A 21,028-nucleotide genomic window follows, 5' to 3' on the forward strand; every position below is an offset into this window, starting at 1 on the left:
CCCCATGTAGCTAGTGACCACCACGCTGGACAATGCAACTCCAGAACAATGCCTGGCACAAAGCAGGCACTTAGAAATATTCATTGAATGAAAAAATGTTTTCTGAGCAAGGGGAAGCTATGGCATTGCACAGGGTTTTCTAAATTTCAAGTATACTCTATATTCACAATTTTTGCTGTAATCTGTCCTATTTTTCCCTGAAAATGTCATACTTTGTATACTTGAAAAAATTTAAAATAAAACTTCATATTGCTTCTATATAAATGGAAAATAATGGGTCTAAGGGTAAAAGGCCTCGGCATGAGTCCCTGCTCACTCCCTACTTCTAGATTCTAAAGCAAAGTCTTCACTAAGCCTCAGTTTCTTCATCTGCAGAATAGGGACAACTCCAACCTTCACAGGATCGTGGTGAAGAGCACATGAGATGTTGTCATAAGCTCTTTGTAAATGGAAAAGTAGTCGTCAAATTAAAAAGACTGAGAAGCCAATTCAAGCCTTTTTTTTCATGTCTGTCATTTTCATATGGACCAATAAGAGAAAATGGCAAGGTTGTCTGACAAGAGAAGAGCTAGGACTCGGGTTCAAATCTCTTGTCCTCCACTTACAGGTCTATAACTTTTGTAAATTCTTACTCAACACTTACCAAGCACCCACAGCATGCCAGGCTAGTAGCCAAATAAGCCAAATAAGATGTGGCCGCCTCCCCCTCCCCACCAACCGCCCATGAGGAATTTGCAGTCTAGCAGGAAGGAAAAGACCAGTAGGCAAGAAAGAGCAAAATACCGTCAAAACACTCTCAAGTCATCTCTCTTAGGTCCGTTTGTCCATTGTGAAATGGGAATAATGCTCACCCAACCTAATGCACAGGGCTGCCACAAAAACCAATTTTTAAGTGTTTGTCAAATACTCCAAAAACCTGAACTCATAACACATTAGCAAAGTACTTTTTTTTTTCCTACTTGTAACCGAAACAATTCTGGCTCCTGTGAATGTCCAATTTGAACATTCACTCCAGGTATACCACAACCATGAAATTCATTCCACTTCTGCAAATGTCAGTGAACACGAAGAAAAAGAGGATGAACAGCTTTAACACAGGCATTTAATCTCATAATCATGATCCAGGTCAGAGTTCTAAAGAACACAACACAGACCTATCAGTCATGCTACCTGGTTACAGTTTGTCAAGATAAGCAGTCACATGGTAAAGGAAACTGAATAATTCAAAGTGAAGAAAGAGGAAAAGTCATAAAGCAGTGTAGGTAGTCCAAGGTTACAGCAGTCGCTCTGTTGTTGAGGTAATGCTGGCATTAGGTCTGCCCAACAGGCTAAAAGCCTTTTTATGGCCACGGTGCCCACATACTTTTTTTAAGCCTAGAAGTTGATTTGATCTGAGAAAATCTCAAAGAAAGATGATCTGAAGAGCTAGGTTCCCCCAAAGTGGAAAACCTACCCAAGCAGGACTAAGTGGGTGTGACGAAAGCAAGAGGATCAAGATTCTGTGATCTCTCCTTAAGTTTAAAAACTGAATGGGACCGAAATCAAAGTCTCGGGTACCAATCATTTCCAAACAGAAAGGAAGAAGAGAGTTTCAGGTGCGGTTCAGGCAGCATCTTCCTGATTTCTCCTTCTTTCCCTCCATGTCATTCGCCCATCCTCAGGCGACCCATTCCAGCTCAGTCCCAAGTCGCCCCTTCCTCCAGTTTCGATCCCTCCACAAAGGTCACTCCTCTTCATCCCTGGCACCTAGGATGCGTTCCCCTTCCGGAAGGGCTCGATGGCCGCCTCACCCCCGGCTGCCTTCGCGCCCACCTCGGAGCAGCCCCCGCGCCCACCCTGCTCGGGCGGGAGCCGGGACACCCCTCCTCTGAGGCCGGAACCGCCGCGCCAGGCCCCTCCCACAGGAAGCCGCCGCCCCCCGGCGCCCGGGCCGCGCCGCCCCCGGCCCACGCCGCACCGCCCGCCGCCCCCGGCCCGCCCCGCGCCTCCCGCCCGCTCGCCGCGCCCCCGCGCTGGCGCTCGCTACCTGCCGCGGCCACAGAAGCGGCGCCCAACTCCTCTCCCACTTCCGCTTTCCACCGCCCGCACTCGGTCCAGGTCACGTGACCACGCGCGGTCACCTGACCCGGAAGAGGCTGGCCGGGCCCGCAGGTGTGGGCAACCTAGGCCCGGCCTGGGAACCTTGGTCGGGCGTTCTTATCCTTTGTATGCTTAGTGGTGGATTTTCCACCGGCTAGATGGTCCCCGAGCGACCAAGTAAAATGAGGGCTCGCTGAGTGCCAGGCGCTTCATTTACTCCTCCCATCAACCGCGGGGGCGGATCTATATTAGCCCAGTTTTACAGGTGAGAGGAGGCATTCAATCAATCAAGCCGGCAGATGTTTTTTGAGCTCTTTAGCGTTACGAGATAAAATACAGGACGCCCAGTTAAATCTGAATTTCAGATAAACTGTGTAAATGTAGGTGTGCCCCAAATGCTGCCTGGCACATATTTACACTAAAAAACTATTCGTTGTTGATGCTCAAACTTAATTGGGTATATTCTGTTTTAATTTGCTATACCTGACAACTCTTCACCTACTATGTGGTAGGCAGAGTTCCAGGCCCTAGAAACGAAAAAGTAGTTTTTGTGGAGCATCTGTTCTTATGACATAAAGCAAAGGTAGAAAAGCTCCAAAACCCTTGCTGGGGTCCATAAAATGCCCCACCACACTAACTAACCCCCATTTCCGTAATATACAGAGTAGAAAGAATTTTATGAATTAGAAAAACGTTTTAAATCAGTATTCTTTACTGATGGTCGAGAACTTCAGCTTTTGACAAATTGAATGAAGGCTCAATTGTTCACTTTTAATCACCATTAACTAAAATTAATACTAATCACCTAATTAGCCTTAAGCACTGTGCACTAATTATTCTGTTATTTTGGGGTCTTACAGTTCGGCTGGAGCCTATGATGCATACAAATTAAACTGGTTGAGCACTTAGTCTCTACTTTTCCTATCCCCATTCCATATCCATCCAGGAGATGGCCTTTCAAGCTACAGCCCTCTCTTAATACCTTAATTCCTACATTAATCCCATCTATAAAACTATTAAAACTTCTCTAGCTCCACTGATGGGAGTTGTACTAATTCTATTCCAGGGGATTAGGAAAGGCCTCTTTGATTTAGTGGCATTTGTGTAGGTGCTTGCCAAAAGGAAGAAGGAACTAGGCAAAGCTGGCTGGTGCTGTGCATTAAAGGAGTAAAAGCTATAAAGTATACATTGTGACCCATAAAGCCCCTGCCTGGCCAGGCCCTCCCACCCTTCTCCTTTATTTCTCTCATCTCATCTCCAGCTACTCATCCGCTACCCTTTGGACTTGCTTTTTCTTCTTCCTGGAGAGCTCTTGCCCCAGACAGTCAGATGACACACCCCCTCATCTCTTTCAGCTGTTTGCTCAACTGTCCCTCTCAGTGAAGCCTTTCCTGATCACCTGATTTAAAATTGCAACTCATCTCTTCCTTCCCCTCCTACAAGCCTCCTCCTGTTTGGGGGTGGGGGTGGGGGGGTTGTTTGTTTTGTTTTGTTTTGTTTCTCTCCTTGTTTCCTTAATTTAGCACTATCTGGCTTTTGTCAGATAGGAGCTATCTATATAGCTGTCTTCCTTATGTGTGTGTGTATATATAAAATCTGTCTACCACTGCAAAAATTATGAAGACAGGAGCTATAACACAGCTCCTAAAGCAATACCTGGCCCACAAGAGGCCTCTTTAAATAATTTTTTGAATGAACAGATTTCATCAGCTTTTGCTGAGCACTGAATTCACTGCTGTAGATTCTACAGTATAGGAGATTTTTTTAAAGACACATTAAAAAAAACCTGAAATAATTCATCACAAAGGTGCTTCCCAAAGGTTAAAAAGTAAATTGAAATGTTCATTTAAGGAAAAAGACCCCTAAAACGTGGTCCCTGAATTCCAACCTATTTGAAGAAGTAAGACACACACAGTTAACTATAATGCAAAGCACAAGTAATAACTGCGCATTGACTGATAGAACTGAAATGTCTTAAGTATGGAGAGAAAGAAGAGTTCAAATCTGTCCTTGAGGAGAAATCTGATTTGGGTAACCAGGACCAGTTTACAGAGGGAACAACTGAGTTGCTTCTTGGAGACTAAGTAAGCAGGAATTGGCCAGCAGAATTTTCAGGCAGAAGAGAAAACAAGGGCAAAGGCAGAGACAAGAAAGTCCAGAGGAATTCCAGGGATACTCTGAGTTCACGTAGTTTCTTCTGCATCAAGTTTTTCTCACCCCCTAGCCCACTGTTAACCATGTAGTTTCATAGCCTCTTCATTTTCCAGTCCTGAAAATGAGCTCAGATCTTCACCATGCAAACAAGACTCTTCCTTCATAAAGGGCCTCACATGTAAAGTTTGACATTATCACCAAATGAGTTACATGCTGAATCCCTCTACATGTGTCTGAAAGTGTTAATTTGTTAAGGTAAACTGTTTAAAATAACCATAATTTTCATAATAATGTTTGAGATTTCTTTGCTTTTTAAAAAACAGGAGCTTCAAAAAATTGAAGTGTATACTTAGTGGCAGGGGAGATACCATGATCACAATGGTGGTTTTTCCAGGGCGAGGCTTACCCATTGAACTTCAGATGTGCTGACCCCTGCAATTTCCCCAAATGAGGGAAACTTGACTGCATAATTTGTGATAGCAGGGGGAAAAAAAAAGTTGAAGTGTTTCAGAACTCACTTTACTTCTGAGAGACCCTGTCCCCTGTCAGAGAGAGACACTCTGTGAGACCGCAGGCACTACCTTCAATTCCTTGAACATCGCCTTTGGACTTTCATACCTCAATGCCTTTACCCTACTCATCCTTCAAGATCTGGCTCCAAAGTCATGAACTCTGAAGGTGCCCCCAGATACTACACAAAATATCACTTTGTTCATAGCTATTATATCACCCAAATCATGGTGGTATAAATTAGCTCTCAAGACACATTTGTTGACTAAATGAGAGTCCTTCTGAGACTTCAGGGGACTTGGAGACTAGCGTTACAAGGAAACAGAAACGGGATTAAAGGGATTGTTAACCCCAAAAATGACAAAAGCTACAAAGTGTCAAGAAACTTTGTACATTAATAAGTATTCTTAATGTTTACTAGAAAATAAAGGCTCACATTCTGATCTTTCCCATCCTGACTCTTCCCCTAAATCAGCAATTCTCAAGTGTGACCCCACGTCAGCAGGAGCAGCAGCATCTGGAACTTACTAGAAACGCAAATTCCCCAGCCCACCCAGACCTACTGAATCTGAGACTGAGGATGAAACCCAGCAATCTGTTTTTGCAAGCTCTCCAGGTTATTCTGATTCACACTCAAGCTTGAGAACACTGTTCTATATCATTCTTAACCCTCGTGGTTACAGAATTCTCACCAACTTCAGTAAAGCCTTTTTATTGTGAAGTCTCGGTCCCATATACTCTCTCCCTTTTTAGGCAACAGGAGCAGTCAATCAAGGAAAAAATTAGAGATAGGAATGTTAGTTTTGAGTGGATTACATTTGCTAGGCATGAAGTGAAAATTTGATTAGGGTAATGGGAATGCATGTAGAAGGGACTCAGGCACCCAAAACATTTCAAAAGTGACATCAGTAAAGTTTAGCAAGAGAAGTACGAGTTGAGAATGAGCATGGAAATAAAGATGACTCAGAGAGTCTTACTTTGAATGTCTTTTTTGGTAATACCATTAGTAAAAATAGGATCTCAACCTGTTAAGAAAGGTTAAGTGGGGGCAGTAGAGATAATTACCTTAGTTTTTACCTTCCTCCTGCGTGAAGATGCCAAAAATTTTCAGATGGATGTGGTCAGAAAGCTAGGCTGAGGAATAAACGGAGTGGGCCTATAGATTCAGGAAGCATCTCTATAAGGTCATAAATATGATAAGCCTTGAGGACAGATAGTATTGCTGGAGGAGAAAACTTAAAAGAGACAGAGAGGCCAAGACAGTTCTGTGGAGGGTCCCCTGTGTACAAGACAGGAGCAGTGAGTGCAGTGAAGGAAGGTGAGAAGCCATCAGAGAGATAGGGAGACCAGTGCAGTGAAGTATCACCAAAGTCAGGCAAGGAGAGACAGTCCAGAAAGAGGATATGGTCAGCAATGTAAAGTTCTGCACAGAAAACGAGAATGCCAAGAAATAAAAAAAAAAATAAATAAATAAATAAAGAGTGGGGGAGGAGGGTAGACTACCCAGTGGTAGAGTGCATGCTTAGCATGCATAAGGTCCTGGGTTCAATCCCCAGTACCTCCATTAAATAAATACATAAACCTAATTACCACCACCCCACCGCAAGAAGAATTTTTTTTTAATTGATGTGATGAACTAGAAAATTAGAAACAGCCTTCAACTGTTCTATTTCAGGCAACGGGGACAGGAAACTTTGGCTCTGGAGGTTGGAGAAAATGAATGGGGAGAAAAGTTTGACATTCGTTGGGGGAAGGAAAATGGATTTGGGCAATTATTGAAGACCCCGGGGCACTGAAGGTTTTGTTTGTTTGTTTGTTTGTTTGTTTTTGGAGATAGAATGGATAAATTATAATCAAGGAGTAAAACTGGAATGAAGACTTGAAGGAGAAAGTTTAGAATAACTCAACACTCCTGAAGATGGATGACTGAAAACTCAAGTCATCATTCAGCCAAAATTCGTCAGCGTCAATTTCTGACAGATCAGATCTCGTAATAATGGAAGCTCAGATTTGAAAGGGAATTTAGAAGTTAACGAACTACCCCTTCAGTTCAGTTCAGCAAGGAATTAGGTCCCTTACTTATGGAAGTGGAGTGAGTATATTAATGCAAGTAGGAGACAGACCCTGGTCCCAAGTTGCTCAAAATGAAGTGGGGATAAGTAAGCAAGCAGCGGCCGGTATGACATAATAATGGATGAGAAAGCAGCTGCGGGTCGGTTTGTCTCGGTGTTAATCTTGATACACCACTTACTAGACGTGTTAGCTGGGCCTAGTTGTCTTAACTAGCTGTTGCCTCTAAAACAATTCCTTTCTCTAGGGTTGTTGTGATCATTAAATTAGGTCATCTTTATTGACTAACTTTTAACAATGAGACTAATACAGGTTTTACATTTAAACGTAAAGGAGATAAAGAGCGGACGCTAAAGCGAATTTCCTCAGAAGGCACCCCCCGAGTGTTTGACCCCGCCCACCCGACAGGCTGGCAGCGGCTTCGCGCATGCGCGCGGGTAGCCCACCGGTGGAAGATGCGGGCGCGGCCAGCAGGGGACGCCACTTAGGCGCGGCTGCTCTTCCCCACTCGCAGAGACCCAGACTGGGACTGAAGGGTGGGCGCAAACTCTGCACACATGCGCACTTCGGCCTAGTTTGGCCAACATGGCGCCGGTGGAGCATGTTGTGGCGGATGCCGGGGCTTTTTTGCGCGACGCGGCTCTGCAGGTACAGGGAGCTCTCGAGAGGAGCCAGGTCTGGGCTGGCGGCCTCTAAAGGAGCGCGGGAAATCGGGCATCGCATTGAGTGATAAGGGCGGGTGTGAACTGGGCCGGTCTCCTCGTAGGACATCGGGAAGAACATCTACACCATTCGGGAGGTGGTTAGCGAGATTCGGGACAAGGCCACGCGCAGGCGGCTCGCGGTCTTGCCCTACGAGTTGCGTTTCAAGGATCCCTTCCCGGAATATGTGCGGCTTGGTGAGTGACTCTGCCGGCTGTTGATGGCGAACCTGGGTCCTGGGGTGCTGAGTGCACTTACTCTGGAGCTGGTTGGATTCTGGCTACTTTATCAGCAGTTGACTTAGACGTTGCACTGCCTAGGAGATCGTGGTGGGAGTGGGTCGTGAGTCAGCCAGTCCTTTTGCCAGTTACTAGCTGTGTGCTAGAGTCACTCAGACTCTGTAGGCCTCCGTTGACTAATCTGTAAAATGGTATTAATGATAGTACTTAACTCAGAGGTTGCTGGGAGCATCAAATGAGAAATAGCTCACTCAGCACAGTGTCCCGCGCAAGGGATTAAAAATAGAAGCACCCAGATCTCTTACTCTCACCCATTTTCAGTAGATGAGAGTGGTGACTGTTTTGGATGTGGAGGATGGTCTCAAGGTAGAAAAACAGATGGATTTTAGGCTTTACATTAATTCTGAATGAAAACGAAACAACTCTCACTTGGGTTAAGAGTCACTGTTGTTCTCTCCTCAGGGATCAAGGCTCAACGATCGTGCCCAGGGAGGGTCCTCAGTGGCTGGAAGTGTTTTAGGGCCTAAAGGCTGATATCGGAGATGTCCTTTTGTACACCGTTAGTCTGTGACTTCTGTAGCTTTCTCCAACTTACTAGCTGTGTAATCTTTGACAAGTTACTTTGTCTTTTTGAGGAAATATTAATAGTACCGCGTGGGATTTGGCTGAAGGATGAAATGAAAAGCTTTAAACACAGTGCCCGGTATATAGTTAAGTGCCCAATACATTTTAGCTGCTGTTAATTAACAGCTGGTTTTTAGGAAATGTGAGCATTTTACTTACTGTTTCTTGTGCCAGTGGAGCAGAGGACATCTCTCTGTTAATGTGTCAGAAAATATTATTGTTTGAGTTTATTGTTGATGTCTCAGTTGAGTAACAATAGCAACAGCAGCATATACTGTGGGTTAAACATCGATATGGTGGGGGTTTTGTTTTGGTTTGGAGGGAGCAGTTTATACACAGAAACTGTCCAGTATTTATTACAAAGAAATCCAATATTTTTGTTTCATCAGACTACAGCAGTTGTTGTTGAGTTAACTTTCCTATTTTGGAATCTGATCATCCATTCTGTTAATCTACTACATTGTACTTAGAATTTTATTGCTGGAAGAGAAGAGACCTTCTATTCTAACGTAATATGAAAGTCTAATTAAGGAACTCCTGTCATCTGCAGAATTATGCTAACTTGCAGTGACTTTCTGTTAACTTTGTTCTCTTGTTCATTCATCTACACTCAATAGGATGTCACATTAAACCCAACTGGCAGGAATCTTGGTGTTAGAGAATAACAAATGAGTTAGTTATGAGTAGGAAAAGATCAGGAAATGGATGAAAGAGTTAAGAGGTTTTTCCTGGGATACTGGTCCTAAGTTCTTTTTCATACTTTCATTGTGGTTATCCAAGGTCATTTGATTCTGTCTCTAACCAAAGTTTGGAATCTCTTGTTTACAGTGACTGAGTTTTCAAAGAAAACTGGAGACTATCCCAGCCTCTCTGCCACAGATATCCAAGTACTAGCACTTACCTACCAGTTGGAAGCAGAGTTTGTTGGGGTATCTCACCTAAAACAAGAACCAGAAAAGGTAAATCAGCAGGATTGTTGGTTTTATCTGTCTTGTTTTAACTTTTTTATTACGAGAACTGTCAGATATACAAAAGCAGAGGGAATAGTATAATGGACCCCAATGTCCTCATCATTCTGCCTCCACACTTAACAACTCATGATCTGTTTTCATCTCTACCCACCCCTAGCTCTGAATATTTTGAACTCAGACATCATATCTTTTCACTGATAGATATTTCTTGGTGTGTCTTTAAAGATAAAGATAAGGTATGTCTCTTAAAAAAAAAAACCCCACAAAACCAATGTTACACCTATACGAAATTAATGGTTAAGTCCTTGGTATCATCAAATATCCAGTCTGTGCTCACATTTCTCAATTATCTTATAAATTGTTTAATAGTTTATTTGTTTGGATCAGGATCCAGACAAGGCTCATACAGTTAGCATATTTGTCTCAGTCTTGACCCGTAGGTTCTTAGTAAGGGTTGGTTAAACTAAAAAATTCAGAAAGAGAGTAAAATCAACCATAGTCTCACTACTATTTTAAAAAAAGAATTCTTTCCAGAAGCAAGCAAGAAAGAACAAGTGCTTGCAATTTTTCAACCCTTGCTACCTTCAAAATTCTGGGTTCCTATTGTGCTTTTAGGGACTTGCCCACCTTGCCTGGGTTGAAAAGACTGATGGATTTGTGCCTGGGCCCTACTGGCTGTTTCCAGCCTAGAGGATTTTGAAAGATAACTAACCTTATGATAATTAATTTCAAATAGTGTTTACAAAGAATTACTTGATCTTCTCTGCCTAAAGTCATCAAATTATAGTGGACTCATGTTTCTACACTAGTTGAAAGTGTTCTCCCTTGTTTTCAACCAGGTTTAGAGCCCTCCATTCCAAAAAGTCTAAAAGTGATGCCTAAAATACGAACTTCCATGTGTCACCAGAATGTTTTGAGGGGGTGGGAGTTAAGGGAATAGTTTTACATAAACTTTGACTCTGTGACTGAGCTTGGTTTCCCATTTTGGCATCTGTTAATTTGAGATTCCTAAAAATTGCCCTTTCCTGCAGCCTTTTGGGCAGGAGTTAGATGTTTTGTATTAGAAGCTTTAAAATAGCTTATCTTTTGACCCCAAAATTCCAATCTTAGGCATTTATCCTAAGGATATAACCAAAGGTGCTTCCATGTTTTACACATAATGGTATTCATTAGAGCTTTATGTCTAGAGACAAAAAAGAAATGTCCCAAAGTATTTGGTGGTAGTGGAATTGCTGAATAATTCTTTATATTTTTTATGTTTTCCACTTTTTAAAAAACATTGAGTATCTTTTGCTTCAATAACTGGGGGGAAAATATTTTGTTTTACTCTTCCATGTTGAATTTTCAACCTCTGTTTTTTTTGCTTAGAGCTGTCACTTTTTTCTTTTTAAAGGTTAAAGTGAGTTCATCAATTCAGCACCCAGAAACTCCTCTACACATTTCTGGTTTCCATCTGCCCTCAAAGGTAATTTTTTAAATAGGCCACACTCTGCTCTGTTCTGCTGCATGTCAGGTCTCCACAAGTTATCTGTGTACAAGGAACCAAATTTACCTAAATAAACAGCATAGTTTGTCTAGCCCTGTCTGACCTGACTTGTATGTTACATATTATTTCATCTATAACCCTTTCAATGTTCAGGTTTTAAAATTACTATTCTTTTAACCTCAGCCTAAACCCCCTCAAGCAGCAGTAGAACGTGGACCCCCAGCTGGTGAGCCTGAGGACCAAGAGTTCAGCTCCTTTGTGTTCTGGAGAAACCCTTTGCCTAATATTGACCGTGAACTACAGGAGCTGCTGGTAAGACCCTGCTTTACGATACCCTCCTGATGGCCACACACCGGCGTCTCCTTGCCACTCCTGTGGACTGGGAATTTCAATTCTGTTAACGTTTCAGATTGACAAAGGTGAGGATGTCCCAAGTGAGGAGGAGAAGGAAGAGAATGGACTTGAAGAAAGGAAGGACCAGGACAGTGAGGATGACGACGGGGGTGGGTGGATAACCCCCAGCAACATCAGGCAGATCCAGCAGGAGTTGGAGCAGTGCGCAGTCCCAAAGGACGTGCGGGTCGGCTGTGTGACTACGGACTTCGCCATGCAGGTGGGTGGAATGGGCATCGGCTGACCCTGGGCTTTGTGTCTTACCTGCCACGGGCAGTGGTCCGTCGGGTTTGGGGGTGTGTACAGAGCTGTCGTGGGATGCTGCTTTTCCTCATTCTGGTAACTGCCTCTGCTCCTTGGTAATTTTTAGTTTTGCTTAGAGGTCAGGGAATCATATACTGACAAAATGTATTATTACATTTTGTTTGTTTGTGAGGTGAGGTAATTAGGTTTATTTTTAAATGGAGGTACTGGGGATTGAACCCAGGACCTTGTACATGCTATCAGAGCTGTTCCTTCCCCCCAGTATATTACATTTTTAATGTTTAATATTTGTCATCTGTTGGTGCTTTTCTTTCATTCAGGGTTTATAGTGTTCTGTGTTCAGTTGAGTATTTGGATGAGAGAAGGTTTCCAGTCCAGAAATGGGGCTGTTTGTTTTGATATGTCTCTATTAAGAAAGATTGCCAACAGGGAACCTTGGCGAAGTGATGAGCACAGACCATGGCACTGGGTCCCTGTCCTTGTTTATATGTCTTAAGAGGCACCCTAAGCTGCTTTTCCTTAGCAAAAGCCCTTTATGAGCCAGACCAGGGTTTGTGAAGTTCTTTTAACTGTAGTTATACAGATGTTGAAAAAATTTTGGTTTTGCTCTGAGTTCATTTCCACTTTTACCTTGTTGGTGGCAGAATGTCCTGCTCCAGATGGGGCTGCATGTGCTGGCTGTGAACGGCATGCTGATCCGGGAGGCCCGGAGCTACATCTTGCGCTGCCACGGCTGTTTCAAGTACGTAGCCCGGTGCCCCTCTATAGAACATCCTCCTCTCTTCCTATCCCTTCTACAGACTTCTTGAAAGAGAGCCTTCTGTTGTGTACAGTTATTGTCTCCCTCCGTCACGTCACTCCTGCGAGGCTAAGGTTCCACCCCGACCAGGGCACTGAAACCCCTGGGACAGAGGTGGGCAGTGACCTCCCACCTGACACATCCTAGGGGTATTTTTAGTCCTTACTTTTGTGCTGTAGGATTAAGGGTGTGGGTTCTGGAGCAGAGTCCTAATCATTTAGTGACATGTACTGAAATATTTACGGATGGAATGACTTCTGGGTAATACACAAGTGGGAGGAATGGTCAGGAGTAGAGATAAAGCTGGTGACAGGTACATGGAGGTTCATTGTGCTCTTTTGTCTACTTTATGTTTGATTTCTTTTCTTTTTTTTTTTGTAATGGAGGTACTGGGGATCAAACCCAGTACATTGTGCACGCTAAGCATGTGCTCTACCACTGAGCTGTACCCTCCCCCCTGACATTTTTTATTTTGAAGACTCTGGATCCAGATTGCGTGGGTTCCAATCCAGATTCTATCTCCTGCTAGCTTTGTGACTTTGCATAATTGGTTAACTCTTCTGTCCTTCACATTCTTATGTGAAATCAGAAGGGTGGCTGTGAGGAACTAGGGAGGCCATCACATAAAAGAGCACATGTCTGGCACAGAGGAAGCCCTCCGTTCTTGTGGATTGTTGGTTCATCGACCGCGCCCTTCTCTCCATTTCCTTTCTGACTCTTGAATTGGTTCTTCTTGTGGGAGGGGCTGGTATTCTGTGGGGAGGCCACCAGATCCCAGAGGTCTGGCTGGAGTGGGAGAGGCTATACTGCAGCCCTGCTGTCGAAGCGTGGCCCTGGGGACATATCCCTGCGGTGGTTTCCAGCCTTTCCGAGATTGAGTCTAGACACAGTGGCCATCCTGTAGATCATTTCCAAGAGCCCCTTGTTGCGGAGGCCTGTGTGTGCTGCTTTCTGAAGCAGCAAACTGTCTCTCACTGTCTCCTTAGTGCTGTTCCACTGAGGGTAGAATAGCCCAGTTGGAGCCTTGCTCCCTGACAGGCTTAAAAACAACCAGTTCCTTGTGGCTTGGCAACCCAGCCTTGCCACCATCCTCTGCAGGTCTGCCCGGGAGCCACTCCTCAAAGCTGCCTCTACAGTCTTCCCCATCTTCAGTGTGTAAACATCCCAGGCTTATGACAGTGAAGCTTCTTGCTTTGTGAAATCTCATTTCCCTCATTGTCCTTTGTTACAGAAGTTCTGAGTTCCTCAGGTTAACCTTCATTCTCAGAAACACTTGGAAATGTTCTCCGTTCTTGTCCAGCCCCAGTGATAGTTTCTTGCACAGAACAGTTAGTTCCTAGCACCTGTTGATGGGGACTTAGTTCACTGGCAGAGACTTTAGGTAAAGGGCTCGGCTTCTCTGGCAGTTTCACACAGCTCTTGCCTTCTGACCACTGGGAATTGAGGGAGAATTCTTCAGGGACAGACACCAGGGCTCCTGCTTGTCCTTGACAGCACAGCTTTTCCTGTCCAAGGTCCACAGTTGGGGTTGAGGGGGCAAGAAAGAGGAAGGCCTAGGGGTCTGCCCTCCACACCCACACCCATTCAAGTGTCTCCTGTATAATTTGTTAATAAATTCTCAGCACCTCCAAGAACTGCCTCCTGGCTTCATGCCCAGGTCGACATTTGGGGACAAGGTCTTCAGTAATTACGGTAATAACGTAAGAATATGCCCCTTGAGGAAGTTTGGTGGTGTGAAGAGCACTGATTGTGGAGCCAGACGCGCTGGGCTGATACCTGCACTGCTAGCTCTGGGACTTTTACCACGCCCCTGTTTCCCCATCTGTAAAATGCGGATACACTGACCTCATAGGGTTGTTCTGATGTTAAACGTGTAGAACAATGTCCGACAAAGCTCAGTGAGAGTTCATTATGAATTTAACGACATTCTGCTCAATTTTCGTACTTACTCAGTTGCTCCTTGTGCCACTTACCTCTTCACCGGGAGCAGTGCAGCAGCAGTTTGCTTCTGTCAGCAGCAGGAGGCGGGTGTGCCGTGCAGTTCAGCTGTGCACATTTCTGGTGTCTCCTCCTCTGAGGCCCCACTCACCTTGCATGCCAGGCCTGGGTTTGCTGCCTGCAGCTCCAGGGCAGTGCGTCTCCTTTGTGCCTCCAGGACAACATCTGACATGAGCCGAGTGTTCTGTTCACACTGTGGAAACAAGACCCTGAAGAAGGTGTCTGTGACCGTCAGCGAAGACGGAACCCTGCACATGCACTTTTCCCGCAACCCTAAGGTGCTGAACCCTCGGGGCCTCAGGGTGAGTGCGCGTCTCCCGCTCCCTTAACAGCAGGGCCCAGATTCAAAAGATTAGAGAGGACAAACCGATCTGATGGTTTCTACAAGACAGGTGATGAAAGCCTGTGATCCAGGTACCCAGACAGATGGGGAGAGTGCACAACAGCCTCCATGCAAGGTTTTTGAGGAGTTTGCAACTTAACGAGAAAGAACCCCTAATTCCAGGCAGGAAATAACAAGGGCCAAATACTTGTGGGGTCACAGAGAGGGGGATCATTTTCAGTAAGGTGGAGGTTAGGTCTATGCAGAAGTTTGAGGATGGGCAGAATTTCCAGAAGCTTCGAGAACCAAAAGGGAAGGGGTGTGTAAACGCTCAGCACAAAAGAGGGTTCTGGGCTGGATACACGGCGGCTGGGGATTTGTTTCGAGGAAACGGGAGAGAAGGTTGAGAGACAGGTGAGTCTGAGTGTTGCTGACCTAGTGCTGAGTTCTCCAGCTGTGACAGATGCCACTAATGCACGGGAAGGGTTTAACTTTGTTTCAAAATAATTTTAGATGCATAGAAAAGTTGCTGAAAATATAAATTCCCATTTACCCCTCACTTAGATTTCCCAGTTTAACCTTTTACCACATTTGCTTTCATATATATATACACATACATACACACACACACACACACGTAAATTTTCACCTTAAATCCTCTGAGTAAATTGTACATGATGTCCCTTTGCCCCAAGGTACTTTAGTGTGTTTCCTAAAACTAGAACTTTGTCTCATATACCCACCATGTAATTAACAAAACCAGAAAGTTAACATTGCTACAATACTATCATCTCACCTATGGACAGTGTTTGAACTTCGCCACAACATTTCCTGTAGAGCATTTGAAGGAGGTTTCGGGATCCAGGACCCAGTCTAGGATCACACATTGAATTTGTCACGTCTCTCTAGTCTCTTTTAAACTCATTTAAACACAAGTAGTTTCTCAAGTCTGTTGTCCTTCATAACCTTGACATTACTGAAGAATCCAAGGCAGTTGCTTTGTAGAATATCACTTACCTGGAGTTCGTTTGGTGTTTCCTCTCGGTTAGATTCGGGCTGTGCGGTTTGGGCAGGAACACTCAGCAGTGATGCTGTGCAAGCCTTCGCAGTGCATCCTGCAGGGCTGAATAACTAGTGCCCAGTATACTGGTGATAGTAACTTTAATCACTTAGTTAAGGTGGCTTCTTGTGTACCCACAGTATAATTACCAAACTCAAGATTACCAGATATCCTGTAAGGTTATTACTTGTAAGTAATAAGTAACTTAGGCAAAGATAGTCTGATCCTGGAGGTGCAGGTCGTGTGCTTGGTGCTCAGTGGGCAGTGACGGAGCCTCGGCCGAGTTGCGGCGGGAGCTTCAAGTTAACGAGCTCTGACGGGTATGAACTGGGATCGCGCCCCCCTCATGGCCTTTCCTGTCCTCTGTGCAGTATTCACTCCCCACTCCCAAAGGGGGCAAGTACGCCGTCAACCCCCACCTGACGGAGGACCAGCGCTTCCCCCAGCTGCGGCTGTCCCGGAAGGCCCGGCAGAAAACCGACGTGTTCGCGCCCGACTACACGGCCGGGGCGTCTCCCTTTGCGGAGAACGACGTCTGCAGCCGCTCGGCCGTCCTGCAGGTCCGCGACTGCGCCCTGGGAGCCGGCAGGAGACGCCTGAATCCCAATGCTTCCAGAAAGAAGTTCGTGAAGAAAAGGTGAAGCCACGCGGGCCGCCGAGGCTCCTGGCTCTCCTTTTCGGCCGGTCGCACCGCCTCCCGGCTTCCGGGGCTCCTGGGACTTGGGTGTCCCGGGCTGCGGGTGTGGCGGAGCCCGGCCCTCCCTGGGCCCTGCGGTCCGCAGCCCCCGAGTTCCTGCCCGCAAGGGGTCTCACGAAAGCACAACGGTCCCTGGAGCAGATCTTTGACCTTCAACGAAGACAGCTTCCAAGTGAAAATATTTTTCTAATAAATGTGCTTGCAAGTGTCTGTGCGTTCTCTTTCCCCCTCCTTTTTTTTTTTTTTTTTTTTTTTGCTTCTTAGATAATTTGAGGCAAACTTCAGGTGTGCACCCAAGGATCAAGCATAATAAAACTAAGAGCTACCTTTTTTCTTTCTTTTCTTTTTAACTTATTTTGAAACTTTTTAGCCATCCAGGAAAATTTAGTGACCTAGAATCTCCCACTGTTAACATTTCTCCTCGTTTGCTTTTTCCCTTTCTACGCACACACAAAATCGCCTAGGATAAGGATATTCTCTTACATAACCACAGCACAGTAATCAAATTCGGGACTTTTAACACTGATACGTTACTGTTATCTACTATAACAATTCACATTTTATCAGATTATCCCAGTACTGTCCTTCATAGCATTTTCCCCCAATTCTGAAGCTTCGCAGTTTTTGTCTCTTGTGAAATTGACTTTGTAATAATTCAAGCTAGGTTTTAAAAAGGTCCGTACATTTGGGTTTGCTAGATGGTTTCCTCATTACCAAATGGAGGTCAGGCACTTTGGGCAGGAATTCTATGTAAGTGATCACTGGGTCCTCAGTGCACTACACCTGAGGTTAGCTGATTACATGGTAAGTCAACCTGCTGAGTACAAGATTTCTAAGTTACATCGATAGTATATACATACACAGTGCTAGCTTCAAATTTTCATTGTATTAGGTTTTTTTTTCCTGTTTGGCTTTCTTATCCATTTGTATATAGTTAAATTTTTTGGTTTAAATTCAGTTTAAGGTTTTTCCTGTCCTATTTTTTTAACACAAAAACTAACATGGTTCCAAAAGTCAAAACTTAAGTATAAAGTCAAAACAAAAAGGGATACTTAGAGCCAGTTGGCTCCCCTACCCTATTTACCCTTAACCTCTTGATGATAGTGTTTCGTTTTTCTCTGACTTACCCTGTGGGTTTGCAAAAGTAAGTGTGGGCTGTATATTACATTTTCTTTTTTTCTCCCACTGAAGGCAGTATACTTTTTATTTTTTCCCACTGGAAACCACTCCCTGTCAGTTCATAGAGTTCTTGTTCTTTTATCAGCTGCCTAGTACTCCATTGTTAAAAGCTACCAATTCAAGTGCTTAACGATATTACAGGCTCTGTAATCTGTATTAGCCCATTTAGTCTATAGGACATCATTATGAGGTATGGGTGCTGTTACCTTCAACAGTCTTGGGCCACGTCATGTAATGATCTTGTTTCCTCCCCCTCCCCCTCTTCTGTTCTGTCAAACGTACAGAAAAGTAAGGGCTAACACCCATGTGCACAACACTCAGCTTTGTCAAGTCTTAATATTTTACTGTGTTTACTTAAGAAATATAACATTTCAGATAACAAAAATTACACATTTGTAAAGAAAAAAACCTGCAATTACCCAACTTCACCATTTGCAGTGCAAAAGCAACCCCAAACTGCATAAATGAAATGCCTGTGGTGAACAGCTATCAAGGGCTCCAATAAAACTTCATTATTAAAACAGCCAAAAAAAAAAAAAAAAAAAGGCCAGATTTGACCCATGGACTATAGTTTGCCAACCCCTCTTATTACGCAGTCTGCCTACTCCCATGCAAACTTCACATCTCTCTTCCCCTTCCCACTTTATTCCTATCACCATTTGACATATTGTTGCCTCTCCGGTTATGGCTGCATAAATACCTCAAAGCTTAGTAGAGAACAAACATTTCTTACACATGTGGATGTTGTGGGTCAAGGACAGCTTTGTGTATTCCATTATGTCTGATCCTCAGCTGGAAGACTTGAAATCGGGGGGGGGGGGGGCTCGATTCATCTAAAGACTCACTTATGCAAATATCTGGTGGTTGACAAATGGCTGTAAATTGAGATTTGAGCTGGAGTTGTCAGCCATAATCCTACGGGTGGCCTCCTATAGCTTGGGTTTCCTCACAGCATGGTTGCTGGGTTCCAGGGGCAAGCATCATGAGAGATGCTGGCAGAGTGGTACCATTTTACATGACCAAGTGGTGGAAGTCACGCAGCATAATTTCTGCTGCATTCTATGGGTTGAGGCAGTTACAAAATCCTGCCCATATTAAAAAAAAAGAATTTGATTTCCACATCTTGATGGGAGAAGTGTCAAGGTTTTGGAAGATCAGGTGAGACTGAAAATACTGCTGTGGCCAATAGGCACATGAAAAGATGCTCAATATCATTAATTATCAGAGAAATGCAAATCAAAACTACAATGAGTTATCACTTCACACCAATCAGAATGGCCATCATTTTAAAAAAGTCCACAAATGATAAATGCTGGAGAGGGTGTGGAGAAAAGAGAAACCTCCTACATTGTTGGTGGGAATATAATTTGGTGCAGCCACTATGGAAAACAGTATGGAGATTCCTTTAAAAACTAAAAATAGAGTTACCATATGATCCAGCAATCCCACTCCTGGGCATATATCCAAAGAAAACTGATTCAAAAAGAAACATGCACCCCAATGTTCATAGCAGCACTATTTACAATAGCCAAAACATGGAAACAACCTAAATGTCCATCAACAGATGACTGATGACTGATGACTGACTAAAGAGGTTCTCTCTCACACACACAGGAATACTACCCAGCCATAAAAAAGAATGAAATAATGTCATTTGCAGCAACATGGATGGACCTAGAGATTATCATACTAAGTAATAAGTAAATCAAACAGAGAAAGACAAATATCATATGATCTCACTTATATATGGAATCTTAAAAAATGACACAAATGAACTTATTTACAGAACAGAAAGAAACTCACAGACATAGAAAACAAACAAACTTATGGTTACCAAAGGGGCGGGGAAAGGGATAAATTAGGAGTTTGGGATTTACAGATACAAACTACTATATATTAAAAAGATAAACAACAAGGTCCTACCATGTAACACAGGGAACTATATTCAATAGCTTGTAATAACCTATAATGAAAAAGAATATACATATATGTATAACTGAATCACTATGCTGTACGCCAGAAATTAGCATCACATTGTAAATCAACTATACTTCAATGAAAGAGAGACAGAGAAAAGGAAGGAAGGAAGAAAGGAAGGGAAAAAGAAAGGGAGAAAGAAAGAAAGAAAATGCTGCTGTGGCAATTTGTGGAAAAGATAATCTGCTACAAGTTCCATTAGAATGTCAGCTCCTTGAGCGCAGGGCTTTATTTTGTTCACTGCTCTATCTTCACGTAGAACAGTACCTGGAACATGGTAGGTGCTCAACAAATACTTGTTGTTTCACATATGTGACATTTAACATTAGCTTTTTTTAATATTAGCTTTTTAAAAAGTGATATATATAACGTAACTCCACCTGCTGCCTCAAAGTGTTCTGAATAGTTAGTCACCTGTGAAGCACAACTTTCTACCAACTGATTTAAGAATTTCATTTTCAGTTATTGAAGACAGAGCCAGAATACTAGCTTGGTTTTGGAGAAAGGTTAGGGTTGTCTTTAAACTTAGAATAAATTCTGTAAGTCATGCAGTTTTACTCTTGGCCAAGAGGAAGTAAAAGGGTTCATATTTACCTTCCCACCTTAAACAACTGAAAACCAGATAAAGTATAGGAAATAACAATTTGCAGCTTCTGGAGGTCAGGCAGGGCAGTGTGCGGTGGTCCTGGGGAAAGGGGGAAACAAATGAAATGAGCGTCACAATTGCACTAACTTGATGTTTAGAGAGAATTAGGAGAGGGAAGAAGTGGAACCAGAAGTCTCCTTGGGTTACAGCAGCAGAGCTGGGCGTCCAGGAGAGCCCAGAAGGCTAGAATTCATAGGACAGAGTATTGGGAAGGAGAGAGCATGGGTAGGGAGGAGGACTCCGGTGGGGGTTGGGGGGACTCTGGAGGTCTGCAAAGGGGCCCCCTTGAGTCCTCAGCTAAGTGTGATCATCATCACATTATGTGAGGAGCTTCCTAAGGCTGGGGAAAGACATACCCTACAAAAGCAGAGGAGCTATCCTTGAAGCTTACACAAGTCCGGGAGCCCTTCATGCTCCCACTCTGCAGAGTGGAAAACTTCGTAATTCACAGGCACCAGGTGAGTCGTGAGGAGTGGGAAACAATCATTCCTAGACTGAAGGCTGCTCCAGTCTTGCCCAACAAAGCAAACCTCAGAAGGATCCTGCTCCTAGTTCAATGGCCAGAACTAGTCTTGTGGTGCCACTCAACCCTATGGGAACAAGAAACACAACCCCAATGTCTGGAAGGAGGGATTCTAGAAATGCTGAGTGAGAGGTGCCAGCGACAATTACAACTGCAGAGACGCATACACGTGGCTTTGAAAGGAACTTGTGAGCTGGAATGTTATGATAAAGTGTGTTGTGAATGCACACACTGCAAATTGTTAACTCCAGCTTCTCAGTCCTTAGGAACTTGCAAACGACTCTTTCTTTCACCTGCTGATTGCTTTACTGTGCAGAAAGGGGAGAGAGCCCTCT

General features: G+C 44.0%; 2 protein-coding genes and 1 pseudogene across 3 annotated transcripts in view; 2 read left to right on the forward strand and 1 right to left on the reverse strand.

Annotated features, from left to right (window-relative positions):
- WWP2 (WW domain containing E3 ubiquitin protein ligase 2) overlaps positions 1-2,156 on the reverse strand; it is a 118,239-nt gene extending 116,083 nt beyond the window's left edge. Inside the window, exon 1 of one of the 2 annotated variants that reach the window (XM_074370507.1) lies at positions 2,027-2,156. Coding sequence is in view for 1 of the 2 variants with exons in the window: in XM_010960587.3 (XP_010958889.1) it covers positions 1,454-1,564 (111 nt within the window). In the remaining variant the exon portion in view is untranslated. Of the gene's footprint in view, positions 1-1,453; positions 1,871-2,026 lie in introns of those variants that run through there. The other variant, XM_010960587.3, reaches the window with a different exon arrangement.
- Positions 2,157-4,578: 2,422 nt separating this feature from the next.
- Positions 4,579-4,754, forward strand: LOC123618683 (U1 spliceosomal RNA; annotated as a pseudogene).
- A 2,548-nt stretch (positions 4,755-7,302) lies between these two features.
- NOB1 (NIN1 (RPN12) binding protein 1 homolog) lies at positions 7,303-16,578 on the forward strand. Its single transcript, XM_010961081.3, has 9 exons — positions 7,303-7,461; positions 7,580-7,712; positions 9,207-9,337; positions 10,743-10,814; positions 11,019-11,147; positions 11,245-11,448; positions 12,137-12,234; positions 14,447-14,591; positions 16,043-16,578. Exons 1-9 carry the CDS (start codon positions 7,399-7,401, stop codon positions 16,310-16,312), a joined length of 1,245 nt encoding a protein of 414 aa, XP_010959383.2. The 5' UTR covers positions 7,303-7,398; the 3' UTR covers positions 16,313-16,578.
- Positions 16,579-21,028: the final 4,450 nt, after the last annotated feature.

This window comes from Camelus bactrianus, chromosome 9 (assembly GCF_048773025.1).
Source record: "Camelus bactrianus isolate YW-2024 breed Bactrian camel chromosome 9, ASM4877302v1, whole genome shotgun sequence".
Classification (NCBI taxonomy): domain Eukaryota; kingdom Metazoa; phylum Chordata; class Mammalia; order Artiodactyla; family Camelidae; genus Camelus; species Camelus bactrianus.

Bases quoted from the DNA above. Each gene is read 5' to 3' on its own strand.
- NOB1 (XM_010961081.3), top strand. From the start codon at position 7,399: ATGGCGCCGGTGGAGCATGTTGTGGCGGATGCCGGGGCTTTTTTGCGC. The intron at 7,713-9,206 runs GTGAGTGACTCT...TCTTGTTTACAG, and splicing joins CCCGGAATATGTGCGGCTTG to TGACTGAGTTTTCAAAGAAA. The intron at 9,338-10,742 runs GTAAATCAGCAG...TTCTTTTTAAAG, and splicing joins TAAAACAAGAACCAGAAAAG to GTTAAAGTGAGTTCATCAAT.